This window comes from Schistocerca gregaria, chromosome 2, assembly GCF_023897955.1.
Source record: "Schistocerca gregaria isolate iqSchGreg1 chromosome 2, iqSchGreg1.2, whole genome shotgun sequence".
Lineage (NCBI taxonomy): Eukaryota > Metazoa > Arthropoda > Insecta > Orthoptera > Acrididae > Schistocerca > Schistocerca gregaria.
The window spans coordinates 363777699-363800603 of record NC_064921.1 but is presented as its reverse complement, the minus strand read 5'-3'; the positions used below and the strand labels follow the sequence as shown (position 1 = coordinate 363800603).

Here is a 22905-nt window from a genome sequence, read left to right as displayed (position 1 = left end):
AGCAAAATTTTCAAATGTTTTGTTTAAGCTGAGACAGAGATAGATAGTTAAAGGTGCCGAAAATTGTATATGTACACTCCTGGAAATGGAAAAAAGAACACAATGACACCGGTGTGTCCGACCCACCATACTTGCTCCACACACTGCGAGAGGGCTGTACAAGCAATGATCACACGCACGGCACAGCGGACACACCAGAAACCACGGTGTTGGCCGTCGAATGGCGCTAGCTGCGCAGCATTTGTGCACCGCCGCCTTCAGTGTCAGCCAGTTTGCCGTGGCATACGGAGCTCCATCGTAGTCTTTAACACTGGTAGCATGCCGCGACAGCGTGGACGTGAACCGCATGTGCAGTTGACGGGCTTTGAGCGAGGGCGTATAGTGGGGATGCGTGAGGCCGGGTGGACGTACCGCCGAATTGCTCAACACGTGGGGTGTGAGGTCTCCACAGTACATCGATGTTGTCGCCAGTGGTCGGCGGAAGGTGCACGTGCCCGTCGACCTGGGACCGGACCATTCGCAACCGTCTCCATGAAGCTGGGCTATGGTCCCGCACACCGTTAGGCCGTCTTCCGCTCACGCCCCAACATCGTGCAGCCCGCCTCCAGTGGTGTCGCGACAGGCGTGAATGGAGGGACGAATGGAGACGTGTCGTCTTTAGCGATGAGAGTCACTTCTGCCCTGGTGCCAATGATGGTCATATGCGTGTTTGGCGCCGTGCAGGTGAGCGCCACAATCAGGACTGCATACGACCGAGGCACACAGGGCCAACACCCGGCATCATGGGTTGGGGAGCGATCTCCTACACTGGCCGTACACCTCTGGTGATCGTCAAGAAGAGGACACTGAATAGTGCACGGTACATCCAAACCGTCATCGAACCCATCGTTCTACCATTCCTAGACCGGCAAGGGAACTTGCTGTTCCAACAGGACAATGCACGTCCGCATGTATCCCGTGCCACCCAACGTGCTCTAGAAGGTGTAAGTCAACTACCCTGGCCAGCAAGATCTCCGGATCTGTCCCCCATTGAGCATGTTTGGGACTGGATGAAGCGTCGTCTCACGCAGTCTGCACGTCCAGCACGAATGCTGGTCCAACTGAGGCGCCAGGTGGAAATGGCATGGCAAGCCGTTCCACAGAACTACATCCAGCATCTCTATGATCGTCTCCATGGGAGAATAGCAGCCTGCATTGCTGCGAAAGGTGGATATACACTGTACTAGTGCCGACATTGTGCATGCTCTGTTGCCTGTGTCTATGTGCCTGTGGTTCTGTCAGTGTGATCATGTGATGTATCTGACCCCAGGAATGTGTCAATAAAGTTTCCCCTTCCTGGGACAATGAATTCACGGTGTTCTTATTTCAATTTCCAGGAGTGCATTTCTACAAAAAAAAAAAAAAAAAAAAAAAAAAAAAAAAAAAAAAAAAAAAAAAAAAGGTAAAATTTTATTATTTTTTTCTTTATCAAAGAAATTGAAATTTGCTTATGTGTACATTTTTATACGAATGTGGACATAATGCATTTCAAATTTGTCAGTGATTGGTCTGAGGAGAACACTGCCCAGGAGAAGGTAGATAGTTTAGGCATTTAAGAGTATTATGTTACAATGACTTAACATTCATTTATAACATTGTTGAGGCCAACTATAACACCTTGCTGTCAAATCTATGCTACATCAGTATTGCTGTAACTTCATTTGCAGGACAATAACTATTTTGTACATGAAGTACTGCAATAACTGTAACTAATTCTCCAATATTTCTTATAATGTGTGTCAGATAAAATGATCTCAGGTTTGTAACATCACGCTCCCTTCTTTGAATGAGCAGAAGTATTCATTTTTGCAATACTGTAATATAAAATCACATTTCTTTACATTGGTAACTGGTTAACATTATTTTGTTTCATTGAAATTAAATGTAATTTAAACATTGGCAAATTTTTTAACACAAAGTTTTTCTTAACATACGTAATGTGTGGCTCAGAGGGTATAAGCCAGACTAAAATTTGTCTTATGTTCAATCCCCAGTCAGTCCTACAATTTTTCCTGTTACAGGTCACCTCTTTCATAATATGTTTCCATGTCTCATGTCTTACAACAGAAAATGCCACCCAAGGATAATGTCTCCTACAGAATAATATTCCCACTACATGCGTGTTTACATACGAAAAGTCTCTCTCTTAACAGGCTGATACTTCCACAGCAAGCAGTAAATCAACGAGGAAGTCACTTGCCTGTGACATGCTTACATTTTTCCTTGATTCGACATATATTTTGGTGCCCAGTGACTCAGTAACAATCTTATTTATTCACAAATGACAACCACCAGCCATCTAGCACAGTGGTTTATTGTTAGCTACATAATCAATTATGTGCTGAAAAACATTCCAAGCTCTTCCGAGCACTATATTCTGTTGCCAGCTGTTACAGACAGGTTTCAATTCTACCTTGCAGAGTGGCAAAATTTCTGACATTCATGCGTTTGAATGAGGAATGAATATATAAGACCTTGTAACTTACTGGCAGTTTGTGCCTTTCACTTTCAGAGTTACTGGCAGTTGCACAGGAAAACTGACAAGTGCCATAATTTCCCTGACACATGTTCACCAAAGCTAAGCTACCAACATCTTTCAAGTGTGAAAGCGACTAAAATCTACATTTGCATCAACTACAGATTCAACCAATTTCATTGTTAGCTATGACTTGTTTTAACTTTCTTTACTCTATCACGTGTCCACACGTGACATAAATGTGTTCAATCTGGAGATAGGGGTATGGTAATAATGTTCAAGTTGAGGTAACTTAACACAAGTGGGAGATCTGGGGTTTGAGTGCCAGTCTGGCACAAATTTTCACCTGTTGTCACTGATTCATTTCAATGCCCAAATTTGGCTAATGTCAATGAAGACCTTTGAATAGTATTTATATGGTGGCTGGATCACATGAGGCGCCTGTTCTTTCAGACATGTCTGAAAGAACAGACACCCCATATAGTACAAGATCTGTTCAAAAAATTCCGGAACATTCACAACGGTACATTGGAGCGAAATGTTGCTGGTATCCCTGCACACGCCTATGTTGTGTAGCTGTTGGAAGTTTCATTGTTGTATGCCTGTTCGTTATTGTTCAGCACCTGAGTAGAACATTGTGTCACATAGTTTGCAAATTTCGAGATGGTAGAGTTAGAGGAGCAATGCGTCTGCATTAAATTTTGTGTGAAATTCAAGAAAACCTTTACAGACACGCCATACTCACTCAGTGTTATGAATGGTTCACACAGTTTAAAACTGACCAGATAGAAGTTAAAGACGAACCCCAATTCAGGATGCCCTTCAACGTCCACCAACAATGCTCATGTAAGGAACATCAATGAAATGGTATGTGCCAATCAAAGATTGACTGTCCAAGAGATTGCAGAAAAATGTAACATTTCAGTTGAATCATGTAATGAAATCCTGACACAGCAGCTTGGAATGCATCATGTTGCTGCCAAATTGATCCACAGCTCATAAATCAAGACCAGAAAGACCTTCACCTAGCAAACTGTGAAGGGCCTTTAGATCACACAAATAATAACGAGATGTTCCTTAAAAGAATCACAACCGGTGACAAGACGTGGGTCTTCATTTACGATGTTGAGACCAGTGTTCAATCTTCACAAATATTCGGGAAAGGTTCTCCAAAATCAAAAAAGCTCATCAGGCCAGGTCAAATGATAAAGCCATACTGATAGTTTTCTTTGACCTTGAAGAATCAGTTAGTCATGAATTCGTGCCACAAGGTCAAACTGTTAATCAGTGGTACTATCAGGATATGTTGTGACGCCTGCGAGGAAATGTGAGAAGGAAATGGTCTGAAATGTGGTAAGGCAATTCATGGTTCGTGCATCACGATAACACATCCACACATTCATCCCTGTTGGTGCATGACTATTGCACAAAAAACGAAATCAGTGAGCTGTCTCATCCTCTGTACTATCCATACCTGGCAAAGTTGAAAACCCCATTGAAAGGATGGAGATTTGTAACAACAGGCAAGATAAAAGAAAATTCAAACACGGTGCTTTGTGCAATCCAGCAAGAAGCATACCACGACTGTTTCTGGAAGTTGAAACAGCACTGGTAGCAGTGCATCAACTGTGGAGGAGAATATTTCGAAGGAGACCATGCACAATAAGTAAAAGGTAAGCATAGAAAAATTCTGTTGACAAAGTTCCGGAATTTTTTGAACAGACCATATATTGATTATCTCCGGCTAGATCATCATATTAATGGAGAATGAAAATTCACATTGCTGGCTAGACCATCGTATTAATGGAGAACGAAAATCCACATTGCAGAAACCAGTTGTCACAAAGGAGGTTGGATTGAATGCCAAAATATGCAACAAATGAATATATAGGATGTTTTAGGGCTGACTGATCTGCCAGTCACTTCCCCCAGCCAGTTACTAGGCGACACCCTGTTGAACGTGGCATACGAACGATGGCGCACCATGATATCCTTCACAAACATAACTTTGGTGGAGACGAAAGTCACAATACATACTTAGAACAATCCTATCATCAACTGGAGATCACATCTGATTAACAACTGGATGCCCACAGAGAAAACAAGCCATCCAAGTTCATTTTCATTATCACAAAGGCTCTCTCATTCAAACATCTGCACATGCAGAAGACATCTAAACTGACAGTTCATATAGCACAACTGTGACACCTTGTCTGTGGAATTAGGGACATGCAAGCTACAGACTAATTATACTCTTAGATGTACACATTGATTAATTTGCCCCCTCCAACACCAGTTCTGATAGATACAGCATGGAATGAAATTACGCATTCTTGGAACAAGCAGTCAACACAGAGCAGTCCACTAATTTGCTCATTTCTAGGTAATATAAACTAACACAAACATTTCACAAAACTCAGTAATCATACAAACTTTAGTAACAAAGTTTTTATTTAGATAATTCTTATATCTCATTACTGACTAGTTTGTTATGTGTTAAAATTGTAGTACATCATTCTTACAAAAATATGTTACTTTCTTTAGTGCCTCACAAACCGACTGACACAAGCAAAACACCACTCAACAAATGAATGTCATTATCTCCTGAGTTAACATTTCAGAATCTGCACTACATGTTATACATCAATTAACACAACAGGAAAGAATGCATTCACATTTAGATTTATACATACATTAAATAAGCAGAAGGAAAATGTTGCTCCAGATATTGTTCTCTCATATATTTACTGCACATAATATAATTAGTCACAAAAAAACTCTCTTAGGAGCAATATTTTAACTGAAGTAACTTATTGTAACAGGCGTAACTTACACAGAAAGCAGTTTTAGTTCATATAAGAGATAATTTTAACTATAGTAATGTTGGTACATGTTAATTCTATTTAAAATCTTACATTAGAAATGTTTCAAATCAAACTGTACAGCTTATGAAGAACAGAATCAGTATTCAAATAATAAATGCACATTAAAATTCAAATTTACATTTGACTAACTTGTCAGAGCTAGAATTTACACTGCACCGTAAAGTTCTTAGTTATTTGTGTACCTCTCAAAAATACCTTTAAAATAGCACAGCATAACTTAAAGAGAAACTCAACTGGCAGGAACGTTGTTAGAAGACTATACTCAACTACAGAAATTGTGAGGAGGAGGAGGAGGAATGGACATGGAAAGCAACATAGTATTTGTAAACATTCACTTATTTCATTAAAATTCTTAGTCTCACTCCCTAATGTCAACGTAACTTTAATGCTTATAATCCCATGGGGCTAAAACAGGCATTTTTTTCTCAGAGAGGGATAAACTGCAATCTGATTTTCTGAATCAATTATTTAAGTACATAACAATACAGTATCAGAAAATACAGGATTTACAGAAATATCAAGATCTGCGAGGAAGGAACATCTTTTCTAAAATAAACACTGCGATCTGTTAAAAACTAAGTATTTCTGAGTATTTTTCACAACAGTCTTTGATATAAAATATGGACAGCTAAAGCCATAGATACCTAACCCACAAAACTCCAATTTATGACATCAATGTGCAACGTGTGGGGAAATGCCAATTCTGTCACTATCAGAAATGCCAAATGATGTACAAGGCATTCAGATCTGTGTTCATTAAGAAGCAGTTCTGAAACTAAAATGCAACTGTCTCTTAGTACACCACTAATGCCTAACCCATACAACAAATGCCTGAACTTGAAAGTAAAATGGGAGATACTATGCAAGAGAATATTGAACTAGCTGGAGATCCCACCAATGAGGTGGCAAAACCCAAGAGGAGACGAGCCCACACTTTGCAAAAGGTACAGTTCAAGACTGACACTTGGAAATTTCATATGCTTGCAATAACCAGATTACGATCTAACTAAATATATGGATTAACCATGTTTGGCGCGTGCTTTTTCATGTTATGTTTGGTATTTTCAGATACAAGTTTGAACTCTGGTGACACCAATACTGATTATTCAGAGACAGACAGGGATTATGACCCATTAGGAGACAGCAGACCATCACAAGATGAAGTAATTCATCCGAGAAAAAACAAGAGAGAAAAACAAGTATGAAATCTGATCATTTAGAAAAAGTATGTGAGAGAACTGAAGTTTCAGAGTGGTGAACTGTGAACAGTGACAATTGTTAAGTTTGTTCCAGCTAAATCTTGTTCAACAAAATTCTGCAGTTGTCCTAGAAACTGTGGTGGTAAGGTGTCACATGAGAAAATTGAGAGAATATATTTGCTAGCAATTTCAAACTGGATTGCACAAAGAAAAATATCTTCACAACAGATTGAATAAAAGTGTCACAGAAAAGTAGGAGTTACACTAAAGTAAATTTATCACCTCAGCACAACAAGAACTTAACTCCTATAAGATGAAAAAGGGGGTTGATTCTACTGTTTGTAAGAGGTTCTGCGATTCCATCACCTGGTCAGTAACGTGATAAACATGATTGCTAACAGAATTTACTGTTAAAAAGCGCATAAAAAGAAGACCTTGAATAGCAGAATAGTATCCAAGCAGACGTAATGTAGAAGCAAAACCGGGATAGGCCTAGGAAGCAAAGTAAAAGAATGTCCTGGAAGCAAGATCAATTAATGGTATTTTTCAAGTATTCGTGTTTGACTTGCAGGAAACTTTGCCATCTCCAGTGCTAACAATATGTATGACTTATTATAAATGTCAGATCTGAGTATATAACTTGAGATTCTTGATGAAGTTAAAAACTGTAAAAGGATTAACTAAAGAGCCTTTTTACTGCATATAATTTGGAGGAAGTTTCTCCATTCATAGGTAATGAAATGAAATGTCGTGTGACAAGGGCCTCCCGTCGGGTAGACTGCTCGCCTGGTGCAAGTCTTTCGATTTGACACCACTTCGGCGACTTGCGCGTCGATGGGGATGAAATGATGATGATTAGGACAACACAACACCCAGTCTCTGAGCAGAGAAAATCTCCGACCCAGTCGGTAATCGAACCCGGGCCCTTAGGATTGACAGTCTGTCGCGCTGACCATTCAGCTACCGGGGGCGAATTTGTGTAAATTTGTGAAGTCTAGTAAAGCAAAACCACCAAGCACTCAAAACGGATTCTACACCATTGCTTTTCTGAGAAAGCAGAGTTACTGCGAAAGAAAAGATGATGTTTGATATCTCTTCAGTGTATACCTCCAATACACCATGATTGATTTATAAAAACTTATAGCTGAAAACCACATTATGGTGACCACACAGATGGATCTGAATAAATCAATTTTGTTTCCTGTAAAGTGTGTTAGTGACTTACCAACTGCAAAAAAATGTTGTTCAAGAAGTTTTATAGGATGAAACATATCTAACCTTTTGCAGTTATTATTAAAATGGTTTAAGTAGTTCATTTATCTAAAAACAAAAATAGTGGAACATTTGTGATTCTTTTATTTTTGCAGTAAAAGAAAGAATGTTTGTTAGCACCCTTATTGATTTTTCTGTAAGGCTGAAACTTTGGAAGTAAATATCTCGTCTCCATATAAATGTGGATTATGGCCCAACAGCTGTTAACCACCCATATATTATATAGCAAAAACACTAAGTTTGCTGCAAGAGACTTAAAAAAAATGACTAAGTAATCTCCACATAAAAATGACAATATTAACTCCAGACAATTCTACCATGTGCTTGTATATGCTCAATTGCTGTAGCAATGCAAACATTTCCCTTCATCTGACGATAGAGGCTTCAAAATACATTATTTCTTTACATTATCCAAATATATACACTCAGTAAGTGTGAATCTAGCATAATGGTTTATAGCCATACATAAAACAGTTTTTTGCAGGTACTAAGCATAATTACTCCCCTGTCAAGCTGCAAAGCTCAGTCAGATTTACTTTGATATTCACTACATTGAAGTGCCACATGGCAGTGATTTCACACAAGAGCATACATGGCAATTACATTTAATGCCCATTTCCAAAAAAAAAGATTATAGCCATGAAAATACCCAGCATGTTTCACTTCTGGGGGAAAATAGGAGTTGTAGCCATTGTTGGCTGATTGATATGTAGAATGGTTGCCAATAAAGCATACATGAAAAAATTGTGTTATGACACTCATAAATAAAGGAAACATGAAAAATTATATAATAGTTTATGAAGAGTAAAGCAATTAACATTTCACTTAGGAATTGCAAGAAAAAGTGCAGTAAATAAAATATCTGATGGAAAGACACTTAGATCACAGACTGGTTAACCATACTGGTAGGGGAAGGGAAAAACAGTGTTTGCTCCCTTAATGTATTACAGCATGTGCTTGTCATACACCTCATGTAAAAAAAAGATATAATTAATAAATACAGTCAACACATTTTTAACAGAATGCACTACTAATTTCTGTTTACATTTCTCTTGAAGTTCACTGCAATATTAAGATGTTCTTAAGAAACTGGACAGAAATGACATACAAAAACTGAGAAATGACATACAAAAACTGAGAAAGGAAAAAGAGGATGTTGGACAAGAAAATAATACCGTACTGTCAAGCTTATAAAAATGAACCAAACAGTACATACAAATATGATATCACACAATGCAGGAATTAAAATGTGTAAGAAAGTGTCAAGAATATTTTAGATGAAGCAAAAATGGAATCAAATAGAGTGAAAAATTCTGCACAATGAAAATACAAAGCATAGCAAATGCTGGGAAAATGAAGCAACTCAAACAAAACAAAAATTACACTAAACTGAGGTTAGTAGAACAATGATGGAGCAGTATATGTATTTACGTAAGGGTTAGGGGATATGCAGTTACACATTATCGTATCAAACACTGAGCATGCCCAGTAAGAGATCAGCTAGTAACACATACAACAAAGTAAAAGTCTAAGTTTATTACGGTTCGCACTTCAGTCACAACTGAGTAAGATCACAGAACAAACTTTTCCATACGTAATGCACACTCTTTAATTAATGGTGTATTAACAACACTGTTAATGGAGTTAACTGTTATAGTGTAAGAACCATGTATATATATTTCTTTCTTTGTATCAACGGCCATCAAACCATTAATCTTTGAGAGCAATTTTATTCGAAAACAAAAATGGAATCATTTGCTTACCATGAGCTATCTAAAATATGCTTCTTAACTCTGGTTATATCACAGTAAAAAACAGTTTGATCAGTACACAGTGTCAAGTATCTGATTTCAGAAGAAAATCATGATAAAAATAACATTAACTCCTTCAGAAAATATAGTAACGGTCACATAAGACATTGAAAATAACTGTTCCAAGATTAACATTTTACTTTGAGAAAGGAGTTTGCAATATCTCAATAAGGTTACATCTGTTTGTACTTATTTGCAGTACTACTGTACAAAGGCAATAGGTTTTGGAAAAGACTTTCCTGTACAATACAAGATTTTCTGCAACCAACCTTTGAATAAAAAATGTGCACTTTCCGCAAAGTCACAGGTAACAAAGCGCCAGGCACTTAAAACATCCATTGCATATGTAATAAGACATCCAAAATATATGCTCCAAAAATACTGTAAAACATTCACAACACCAAAGCTTGTGTCAAATGCCATACAAAATAAATGTCAAATGAATGGTAGGTTAGAGATTCACATTACCAATAATTTACTATACAGAATATTCACTGTTTCAGTTACATTTAGGCCTACATCAATTCATGTCAACAGTGAAACCAATGAAATCAATTTCAAAAGCATACTAGTGCCTGCACAGACATAATCAAAATTCATTTTCTTATCACTTAAATTCTGAAATAAGGTTTTTAAACATCTTCTGTCCTATGCTGAAAGACAAAGCTCACTGCTCTGGTTGATGCAGTGGTCGAAAATTAAGTGCAGCACTGTTGATGCAGAATCTTCTTCCCGTGGGCTTTGGTCCATCGTTGAACACATGGCCCAGATGAGCTCCACAGTTGGCACAGGTCACCTCAGTACGCACCATGCCTGGGTTTGCGACCAATAACAGAAGGTTGCCCCCAACTGTAGTGGTTTGCAGTTCGGAGGGAGGTATAGGCAGGCAGGCAGAAAACAAGCACAGACAGAAGAAGGTTAGAAAACCCAACCACCAGTTACAGTTTGCTCAAAGGGCAACCAAAACTGGGAAGACATTACACAGGCTGTAAGTAAAATTACTTTTCTTTTGGTAATAACCAATCTGACCAGGATGCAATTTTCAAAAAGATAAAGATTTTACATGGGAGTAATATACAGTATTTCTCAGCAGAATTTAATATGTATCTGGTCAATAAATATTTTGCACTGAAATTTTGATTGCATGTTAAGTTAGTTGCACATGCAGTTTATTCTGTGTGCTATTATACAGAAAGATACTCCATGTTATTTTGATAAGTGTAGTGGCATGAAATCTCAGTTATAGGGAAGTAAGTCAACTTGCAACTAGTGGTTTGTTTCAGTAACAAAAAAGAAACAAAAGGAAAATGCATGCACCAGGTTTTGCACAAAGGTGAGGCATCATGTGAAACACGCACATTTAAAGGGGACACACAGGGTAAACCACAAACATGCGTTCTAATTAGACAAACATTGCTGAAGACCAATTGCCAACAAAGATTAGCAACACTGCCTGTTTTGAAAACAAAACTTTGTTGTGTCTGATCAGCCAGTTATGTATTTGTCTCTGTAATATTTAACTGTCAATCAGCAGCCCTGGTGATACTGAAACTGTTTCATTTATAGTAAGTAACATGATACTTTAGGCAAAATTGACTAATGGAGTAATTGCAAGTTCTCCATAAATAAGCAGTTTCAGTTCCAATAAATTATAAAAAAACAATTATTCATTTCTTAGCTGTATACAGTCAACAGATATGCTCAGTTGGAAAAGAACAAGGGAGAACAATGATAGAACTTTGTCGAAGGATTGATCCAAGCTTTTGCCTGATGAGTTTTAAGGGGATATGTACCAAGAAGAGTGGACAGATATCTGAAACCCCCAAGTCTATCACTTGCACTACTGCACCATCTCTCGCAGTATAACAGTGTGAGCACTCAATAAAGGAAACTAAATATGGATTCCAATTCTCTAGTTCATTCTACTACATTGCTGTAGCACTTATGACTCCTCAGGGGTTAAAAGTTGCACACACACCCCTGTCCTCACCCTCACAAAATGAAGTAAAAAAAATTGCATGGACAGTTGTTTAAGAATTGCATTTCAAGTTGTACGCTGCTGTGATCTCTGTATCAGCCACTGCACACAGACACAAGGATCCTATACATTTGTTATTGTAGTGCCTGCTGATAACTTTTACAGCACTGCATGAACAGTAGTAATAGTAGGATCATCATTTGCAGCATAAATCTCACAGAGTACTGAAAATAATCCCAACCAAAAAAAAGATAAATGAGCAGCCAAACAGAAATTACTAGGATCATCCATAGTACAAAAACTATTTCATAAGTGTGCTGCTCAATATTGAACTGTAATAAATATTATACAATAGGCTAAAATGTATTTGGTTGAAAAGGTCTCTTGGAGGTCCAGTCCACTTTACTTGATAACACTGATTAATCAGCATCCGTTTTGAATGCCTGCACTGTTGACACAAAATTACTGAAATTCCATGCCATAAGACCCAAGAAATATTGCAGAATGCAGGTGAATGTAGAATGAGTATGACACTATGCATATACTGTGCCCAACAGAAAGCGGTAATTCACCACTATGCTCAGCTTTTAGAATTTTTTCACTACATACACAGCTACATCAATCTTCCAATTATCAATAGTAACTAAATCTTTCAGGTATTTCTGATTTACAAAGACTTGTGTGGCTTACACCATCCAAAGAATTTTTTGGCTCTGAAGTTTGAAGAAAGCTCTTTTTCCTTCTCAATAAGAAAGGATGATTTAGGGCTAAATGGTATAACGGCACCCCAATTTATAGATTAACACTAACAACAATTTTTTAAAAAATCTGGCGGAGTATTAAAAAACACAAAACTTAAGCTCTCATTGACGAAAAATGTAAGGTAATGTCTACAATAAAGAGAAAGAACCTGATATCTGATTACTAGATTAGTGATCAAAGCCTTGAGCACATCATATTGTACAAGTATTTAGGTGTAATACTCAGAAGCAATATGACATGTGACTAGCATGTGAAATTCAGTATTAGCAAACATCAATAAAGACAGATTTGAAACATCCTGGAAGATGAAAACTGAGTCCTGGACTGAGACTAGAATTCTGAATCTGGAGGAAGTAAAGCTGTGAATATGGGTCGCAAGTTGTGCTTGAGTCACTCAGTTGGTAGAGAACTTGCCCACACAAAGCAAGGTCTCAAGTTCAGCCTTGGTCCAGCATACAGTTTTAATCTGCCAGGAAGTTCCATATTAGTGAACACTCGGCTGCAGAGAGAAAATTTCATTCTGGAAACAACAGATTTGTTGGAAAGATTCTGGGAAAATGAACACATCTTCAAGGAAACTGCATAAAAGACACTCGTGCTACCAGTTCTAGTGTACAGTTCCAGTATTTGGAGTCATCAACTAGGTAGACAACGAACATCAAACCAATTCAGGGAAGTGCTGCTAAAATCTTAACAGGTATATATAGCCCATACAGAAGTGTAACAGAGATGCTGAAAGAACTTAAATAGGAGTTCTAGAAATAACAGTGAAAGTTCTGTTAGGTAACTTTAGAGAAAGTGTATTGATGCAGAAAGTGTGACTATTGTGCTGCGACTATTGTATAGCTCCTGTAGGTATCCTAAGATTAAGATGAGAGAAATTAGGAAACATAGAGACCCAATTAGAAATTTATTTTTTCAACAATTTGATGCTTGATATTGAAATATTTTGTAACAATTTTTTCGTAAATATATGAAAATATGATGAACATTCCCAAATTTCTTCAACCTTGTCAGTAATATCATCGTCCATCCAAACTGATATTAAAGCACATTAATCAAGGTAGTACAAAATGTGAAATGCGGATGCAGCTGAGAAGGGTGGAGAGAGCAGATAGTGAAAAGGGGAAGCGAGGAGAGGGACACAGGCTTTTGTTTCCATACATGATCTACAGAAACATTAAACTCAACAATGAATAGGAATCAAGATATTAGTAATAGTATTCACTTTTCTATTAGTTAATGTATATTCCATCTAGTCCCTGTATTACCAATTTTGTCCTTTTTCTTGTTTTCCATGTACAGAGAGAGGAATGTTACTGTCCATACAAAGCTGTGTCATTCACAATGCATTTCCTGCCAAATAGTTTATGTGCCAATATCCTGGGGGGCATTCCATACTTCTTATAAACTTAAGTCTAGAACGTTATGACAAGGTCCTAGAGCATTCTTCAAAAGAAACAGGCTATGTAGCAAGATACAGCTAACATCTGCCTTTGTTCCCATGTTCATTTTTGCAAACACAATACACAATCTTATTTACCCACACTAAGGCATAATGGTCTTTTACACTACGGAATAACATACATCTCAAGTACAGAATGAAGGATAATAATAGTGCATCATCAATAACTTTGGAAAGAGCAGTCTGAATGTTTCTAGTCACACTTAGGACATCTGCTCAGTGGGCAACAACCAGAAGAACCTGTTCAAGTATTGTTTCGTGTTAACAGCTCCAGAAAATTCCGCAAGATTACATTAAGTATGACATACGTAACATCGATCAAAAGATAGTATGATTACAGTTTCAAATGAAACAAGACAAAATGCTGGACAAACAGCACATTTTATACAAAATATAAAACTCAGGATCTTTTGAGGATTTCTAAAAATGAAGCAATGTGGAAAAAATGCATTTCATTCAAAACAAAATCAACGTAAGATCTACTTCAATTTAAGCCACTGAACATGTAGTGGTGATGTGTCATGCTGCTTCTTGCATCTATTAGATCCTGGATTTTCTATTGTTTGATGGAACTAGATTTTCAGTTCAAAAGCATGACAAAATGACTAGGGTGTAATTTGACAGTATGCAGTTTCAAAAGTATGGACAAAAAATTTCTTCTAATTTAGATGAGTATCCAGGTAAGTAGCTCAGAAGTTCCTTTCAGGCCCTTGACAGAACTAATACAATGGAAAGATGAAAAATACCAAATAGTCACAGTTCTTCAATTAAATGTCACCCTTTCAATACCTTACAGCCCGCAGATGTACAAAAACAACCCAGGGAAAGTTAAGTGTATAACAGACCATGATATCTGAAAAAAGACAAAACAAGAAACCACCACCTCCAATATCTTCAGTTTACATTCCTCTCTAACATGCATTATCTCCTCCAATTCTATAATCACATACAGCTTCTATGCCAGCACCCATTACAAATCCCATCTGTGAAGTGACAAGTATTAAAACATTCTCATGTGTGTACACTCTTTACCAATTTTCATCAGTAGCATCACAAAGCAAGTTGTTTCTCAACTGTGGCAATAAGTGTGAAGAATTACTTGGAAGTTCTATGGTATACTGATCAGTTATGTCAACATCAAAAATATAACAACTAAAAAGGTTCTTGCACACCAGTAAGTTATAATAAAATTTGTTTACATAACAAGGAACATGCAGGACTATGACCATACATAATCATAATAGTTGTCATAATACTGTTAAAAAATGATCGAATTTTACTACTTTAAGATATATACTGGCAAAAAGGTGCATATCACATACAGTGCTTATGAAAACAGTATGTACACCAATGAAAGAAAACTTCATGTCAATTCTTTTATGTTAATCAGAAATGTCTTAGAAAAATAATGACGGTCCTCTGGGAATCAAGTAATTAATGAACCCACTAGGACAAACCTACAATGTTTCAGCATTATGCAATTTCTGTTACTCTTAGACCACTTCACCTGTGAATTTTATTCCAACTCTATTACAAATATCCTCAATTCAAAGTCTAATATGCATATAATATAACTAGCGTACGAGACTTACGAGCTGGCATATTATCTCGCTGAAAATATTTCCATTTAGATTAGAGCAGCAATGCATGTAAATGGTCTCAATATAAGCAGCACTGCCAATGGTCTCAAAACAATTAACTTCCTAAGGCTAAGTTACGGCAAATCTCCACATCATTACTGTTGCCTGGTTTGAGCACAGCTGTCCATATGTTTTCCATATGCTTGGCAGTCCACCAACATCAGCACAGTTTCTTCAAAAGAGCCACAATCATTCACAAAGATTGAGCTGCTGTTACGTTACAACAAACAATAGCAAAAGAAAGTCATTTACTTACAATAGCACATAACACTTGCCTTGCATGCAAGAGATTATCATTTTTTAAATATGATCACAGAAACTTGTGGCAGAATGTAAATAACTTATGAGTGAAGGTAATGTGTACACACAAGTGTGTGTGGGTGCATATGTATGTAGGTACATACACAAGCACAACTCAAAATACGATTTGTTCAAAAACAAGCAAAATTTCCAGTCTTGTTTATGTGCATGTCAATGACTCAACTCCTCTTCGATTTGGCAAGTTGTTATCTTTACTTTTACATCATTCTTCAAATAATGATCTATGCTATGTGAGGGAGCATGATTTCAGGTTAGGACACTTTATCCATGTTCACATAAATTTTTTAAGTAACACCCTGCAATATGACACACCCCCACCCCACATGGATGTCAAGAGAAGTGTGTGGTACCTTTCAATGGAATGACTGTGGATACAGAAAAATGACTGATATTTTTAGAACTATTAAAAAAAAGTAGAATGTATGGGTAAATTTTTCTGGATTTTTTACATTAATGCATTATATTGGAAATTTTCAATCATCAGATGAACCAGATGAAAAGGTGTGTGTGTGTGTGTGTGTGTGTGTGTGTGTGTGTGTGTGTGTGTTTGAGTGAGTATGAAAGCAATGATGTATGCAAAAGATTTAAGTACATAATTTGGAATTCCAGAGGCTGTTTGCATCCCAACAACTATCTATTCCATGCCTATAGAGCAATTATTCCTGATAAAGCGATGCACTAGCTATACATATGTGTTGTGTAGTCCAACACCAAAAACATTTGTAAGTGGCACAATAAAACACTGAACAGTTAATTATAATATGGTGCTGTGTTTAAGCTAACTTTGAAATCTGAGCTACAGTTGTTAAAAAATTTCTCGCCTGTTTGATCAGCAATTTTCTACATGCTGAGTCATCTTTTCTCAAGGTATGGAATGTATTCAATCGAATATTTTGCACTACTTTAGGGCCTAAAAATTGCTTGGATACAACTGAATCACCAATTTCATATGACCACACTGATTTATCAGTCATGTACTGGAACTATTAAGCAATTTAGGTGCCAAATTTCAACTACTGGAAGATGCAATGCAGCTTGGTTCTTTTTATTATTATTATTATTATTATTATTATTATTAAACCTTCCAGTAAACACAGAATACCATGAAAATGCTGAAGCCTTTTTTATTTCTCATTGTGTCTTCTTCCCAAGAGAGAAATTGCAGTCCGTAAGCCACCAGTGCACAATGGAGGACTTTACTTCTTGTTTCTTCAACACGTTTCACAAATATCTGATCTGATAGCTATCAATTTAACAAAACTTATTCAACAAATTCCTTAATACAATCCTGTCAGTCTAGCTAGGAACATCACAAAGAAATAATGATGAAATGTGACATTCATCAATGGTTTGTTTCGTCAGAACAAAAGTGTAAAGGATATGCTCCACAAATTCCAGTGGGACACTTTGGTATAGGTAGTGTGGTATTACAGACAGGCTTATTCTCAAAAAATTGACTGGGGGCATATCATAAGAACCCACAATAAATATCTCCTCCACAATATTACAATGTCATTCCCACACATCCTCTGTATGTAAGTCTAATAGAAGGTACAGACAAAGATACTGGTTCGGAATGTACCTTCAACCACACTCTACACAACTCGTGATGGAATACAGATGCAGATAAAGTTTACTCGAGTTTTCATACTCCTTTTATCTCATTTTTAGCTACACTTTTCCAAATACCTTAACACAATAATTACAAGTAATGACTTTACTAAACAATTACCCAAAGGAAAATTTGTCAAGTTTTTTGTTTATGGTTCTTCTCTTTTGTGTCTAATATTTTAGCAATGTTAGTAAGTAATTTCCATAGGCTAGAGAGCTACTGCAGTCATTATCTTCTGTTAGCACTCCAATTTAGCCATTGGCTTTCATTAGCTATGTCTGCTAACAAGACAGTCTGTTAATTACAATACAGTAAAGCACTGGTTGTCTCAAGCAGCTGGGGATGGGAATACTAGGATAACTGATTTTATGGGTAAAATACTGGTGTTCATAGAAGCATGAAACAAAAATAACAATCAAACACAAAACTGTATTTTGTATCACACCTCTCCGGAGAAACACAATGGACTACACAGCCCAGTTTGAAAAGTCCAAAATGGCCATTACATTAGGCTTACAGCCACCTAAAAGTCGAAAATTTGTTTTTGCATCAGATTTGAGGTTTTTTGCCACCAAATATCAAACATTTTAAAGGGAGCAATTGGCACAGACAAGGGTGATTACTTCATCATTCGTTGATACTCAACAGCCGGGGTCCTAAACATTATATTCATTCATAACAGTGTTGAATAATTTCCTGGTCTCATTATTCAAGTCCTGAAGATGATTTAATCAGCCCAGTCAGTTTAGATACAAAGCACCTGTCTGGTGTAGCTCTGCAGTTCTAATGATGGACTCAACAGAACAAACCAATTACTAACTTAGTTCTGTGTCTAAATTGTGCTCTTCTATCATTTCCATCAATATTTTGTGTACACTTAATTCTTTACTGCCAAGTATGTTCACAAATTTTGTAATGGCATCACTATTCTTTTTAATACAGTTATTATTCCATTTCCAACAACCTACTGTCAAGTTAAACTTGGTCCATCCACTAATACCTTTCTTCAGCTCATCTATATGTTTCTAACACACCAGTAACAACATGTTTACCTTTAGTCACCAACAGCAGCTCACTCTGTTACAAGCAAAGGTTCAGACATCAACACGGAACAGCTACAACAGTGGTTGGAGGAGGAAAGGACAAGGGACGGAGGGGACTGCTGAAACAGCCAGAGCAGCACCAGCAGAACTTGCACATGGCACATTGTGCAATTTGAATTTCCTAATCAGAATACTACTACTTCACCAATATTCCAGTTTATCAGTATTAGATAATCAATGATGTTCGATATACGAAATATCACTATGGTGTCAGCAAACTGACAGACAAGTGAAAACTCCAATGGAACTTAAAAAATCTGACTACATGTAAAGAATTACCTGACTGGTGTAAGAGTCTCAACAACTTGACAATCATTCTACATAATGAACTGTTCCATGTAAAATTAATTCAAAACCAGCTTCTGCTTACTTAATGAAACTGACTGTTTCTGTGTGCAAAAGGCGGCCTTTTCTTCCCTCAACAGCCTTGCAGCAAGGGAATTCTTTGAAAAATTACAGGTTTCCAAGCAGCTCAAATGGTTCAAACTTCATGAACTGCTAACCAAGTGTTTCCCAGTCACCACCAAGTGGCAGCTACTGAGCATTCTATTGTTGACATACCCTTATTTATGTAGCTGTGCTTTATCATGTCACTTGTTTTTAGTCAACTATGATGTAACAGTGTTTTCATTCACGTTCATTCCACTCAGACCCCACTTGTCATTGAAATTACACATGTAAGATAACATAGCCATATATAGGAACAGTGCTGTCAAAGACAGACCACTGGTTGGTTACAAGTTAACACTGACTGGGATTTTGATCCATTTTATGCAACTGGAGACCAAAGTTCCTCAAACTAGCTTTTTATTACCTTTACGTAGGCCATACTGAAACATTAATAAAATCTGTATCCTAAAACTCTGTTTTAAGGCAAAGAAAAAAGTTCTTCCCATTCTGTTTACCACTTTTCTTGAGTACCTGATCAAGGCAGAAAAGCATCAGAAGTCATATCATATGTCAAACGTAGTTCACAAATTATATTTTTGTGAGCATCTTTTTGATAAGCACTGTATATTATTATGATTAATTCAGCTATAAAATTAATATACTGTTAATTCATACACTGCACAAGAATTAAACTTATAACACAAACATACCATGAGATGTATCCTTGGTAAGTTTAACTTTGCCTTGGTTTATAACATCATTAAATGCTGGCCACCCACAGCCAGATTCAAATTTTGTATCTGATGAAAATAGGTCCTCATTGCAAACAACACAGCTGTATGTTCCAGCATCTGTAGTTTTATTGTACTTGCCAGTAAATGCCCTGTAATGAGTTTCAGCTAGTACAAAAATTTGTAACCTCACCAACCATCCATAATTGATGACTTCTCGATTATACTGCCAGGTAGCAGTGTCTATATAAGATTACATTTCAACAACGTGACTCGTTATCAACAGATGCATAATCACATACTATAAGGCACTAAAATGCATTAGGATGTTGAAGAAAATACTGTCACTAGCACACTGCAACCTGACTGTTCAATGAGAAATTGTGAAATCAGTAAAATGATGAGGAAACACAGAACATCTGTAATCACAATAACATAGGCTATGGACTCAAATTTAAAAATCATAAAATATTTTCGAAACAAATATCATTTTCCCAGCGAAACAAAAAAGTTTAAAAGACAAAAGTAAGGAGCATTATTTGTAGGCAATAACACTGCATTCATTTGCAAGTCTGTTCCCTTTTGTCTACCGTAATACTTCAACCAACACATAGGCCTAAGGGTATCGTAACCCACAACCACAAGACAAGGTTTGGAAAACATACAATACTCAAACCAAATAGCTTTATGCTGTAAAAATGATTAACATTAAGCTTCTATATATTTTGCTGTTAATAAAAATCACTGCAACTCACAGTTTGCTATCAAATAGGGAGACACTAATGAGAAAATTTCTCCAACAGGAGGTACAGTTGCAAATTCACAAAGCAACAGACATTCCTTTGCCATATCCTCTGTAGTCCACTGCTACACATTCTTATCAACTCCATAACTAATCACCGATACAACAACTATTTCATCAACACTATTTTCGTACCCTACAGCTACCTTTCCATTAGAGATAAGCAGTGTTCTGTATCTGATGATGGAAAATCTATTAAAATTCCTTTGCCGTGACATTATCTAATGATGAATGCAACAATCTTACCAATTTGAAGTCCATTGTTGACGTAGTGCCCTAAACTCATACTGGACGCCGTTTTCATGACTTAAACAACATTTTTTTTCTTTATTTAGCAAAACAGTGTAGGCTGCTCAGTATTGACTATAAGCAGTTCTTACTCATATCCTGAGACACCTCCTTGACACGAAATATGGGTGTTGAATTTGACGGTACCATTGCACCAACACAAGTCTAAATGTGAAAAGTAATCTCCAGAATTTCATTATGTAAGGCGCCCTTGTGTCACTCCCATTTCACAGCAAGCAGCGAGTCTTTACTTTCAAGAGGTTTCATTGCATTCGCAATACGCAACCGACGTTAAAAAGCTAATTTCATTCTCTGCGTTGGTATAAACAAGTTTCTAGCTTCTCTCTCTAGTGTTAAAAATCTCAGCGTAAAGACAATAACGCTGGTGTTGTGTGGTTACAACAATGACATTCACCGACTCTACAGTACGCTCGTATAATATAAACAACAGAAAGAGTTAGTATACCACGAATAATGTGAATGTGGATTCAGATTTTAATTACATTTTATGGTATCATACGAACAAAATAGGTTGCGGGCAACGTTAAACTGTCTGAGCGTGCATATCTCGTCACAACTGTTGCAGCTATACCTTTCTGTTCCTTTTTCCTGAGTAACATAATACTGCATTGGTGTCAAACGCTTTTTAAGTTCTTCTTTGCTGTAAGGTCCCTTGCCACTATCTGCCATAATACTGTCGTCTGCCGCAAGCCTCGCAGTTACTTTCTTGCGAGCGGCTGATGACTCCTGAAAACTGCCCACAAAATTTATATCCACACATGCATACAATCACCACCTTCAAGAAAAGCCCTAATTATGTATTCAACAAACGTTCTATCTTTGTCCTCTTTCCCATATTAGGGATGAATATCTTAATACAACTCTTGCAAGTTGAGGTTAGAAAATGTCGATGCATTGTATCGAGATATCGGCATACCCAAGTCGACGATAGAACATGATCATATTGTACAGAAACCACACAGTGTTTCCACAGGCAGCAAAAATTTGCAAATACTTCTACATCCACGTCTACGTCAACATCTACATTTATACTCTAAAATCTACTGTGAGGTGAATGTCATGTTGTACGTTCCAGTATACCAATTATTAGAGCTTTCTCCTTTTCCATTCACATAGACATCCTGACAATAATGATTGCTTAAATGCCTCTGTGTGTGCTGTAGGGTATAACAGGTTAATTGTAAACCGAGGGTAAATGTAAACACAAATTTAATACTGCCGGTAGAAAGACTTAGATTGAAGGAAAATTAGCGTGTGTATGTTGGCTAACATCAGCGTTGCCAACCGTACGATCTGGACCTTAAGGCCCGTCCACACGCAACGATCTGTCTGCGCACATCACATCTGCGAAAACAGATCGTTGTGTGTGGACTGAAGATTTGCACCAACCTGAGGTGTGTGCAAACATGGAAGTTGGAGTTGGAGGTTTGAGCGAAACCTCTCAAATCTGTGGGTTCAAACCACATCTGCGCAGACAAGTTGGAGCGTGTGGACAGGAGATCGCCGCAAATATGGCGCGAAACAGCTGTTTGCTCAGTCTAGTGTTTGTATTTGTGCGCATAGGGCATTAAAATCACTGATACTCGTCAGCGTTCTCGAGAGCTTGTAAGTGAATTCATTGAAATATACAGAAACCACCCACGTATGTGGAAGATTAAAAGTAAAGAATATAGTGACCCGAGACAAAAAGACAGCAACACACAATGCTCTAATTGAAAAATTGCGGACAGTTGAAGCCTCGGCAAACAGAGAAACGGTAATAAAAATAAAAAAAAATTCGTTGCGAACTGGCGAAATTATTTGCAGATGGATGTCGAAACTTATAATTATCTCTTAAAGCTTGTAACCCCTCATATTTTGAGAGAAAAATACTTGTATGAGAAGGGCAATTTCTCCTCATAAACGCCTGGCGTAACATTAAGATTCCTAGCAACAGGAAGGAGCTACAAGGATTTAGAATTCTCAACTGCAATATCGAAACAAGTGTTGAGTAAAATAATACCCAACACATGTGAAGCTATTTACGCTGTCCTGATGGATGAATTCATGAAGGCAAGGCAAGTAAACTAAGTCTGTCGGCGGACTGTTTACCGAAAAGAGTTATCCAAAC

General features: G+C 37.2%; 1 protein-coding gene across 1 annotated transcript; it reads right to left on the bottom strand.

Annotated features, from left to right (window-relative positions):
* Window positions 1-1838: 1838 nt before the first annotated feature.
* On the bottom strand, window positions 1839-21675 carry LOC126337081 (methionine-R-sulfoxide reductase B1-like). The gene is made up of 3 exons (XM_050001430.1): window positions 21367-21675; window positions 19664-19836; window positions 1839-10531 (listed from the first exon to the last, which is right to left on the bottom strand). Exons 1-3 carry the CDS (start codon window positions 21462-21464, stop codon window positions 10350-10352), a joined length of 453 nt encoding a protein of 150 aa, XP_049857387.1. The 5' UTR covers window positions 21465-21675; the 3' UTR covers window positions 1839-10349.
* Between the last annotated feature and the right edge of the window lie 1230 nt (window positions 21676-22905).

Bases quoted from the DNA above. Each gene is read 5' to 3' on its own strand.
- LOC126337081 (XM_050001430.1), bottom strand. From the start codon at position 21,464: ATGGCAGATAGTGGCAAGGGACCTTACAGCAAAGAAGAACTTAAAAAG. The intron at 19,837-21,366 runs GTATAGCTGCAA...AACTCATTACAG, and splicing joins CAGGAAAAAGGAACAGAAAG to GGCATTTACTGGCAAGTACA. The intron at 10,532-19,663 runs GTATGTTTGTGT...AAACCACTACAG, and splicing joins TACCAAGGATACATCTCATG to TTGGGGGCAACCTTCTGTTA.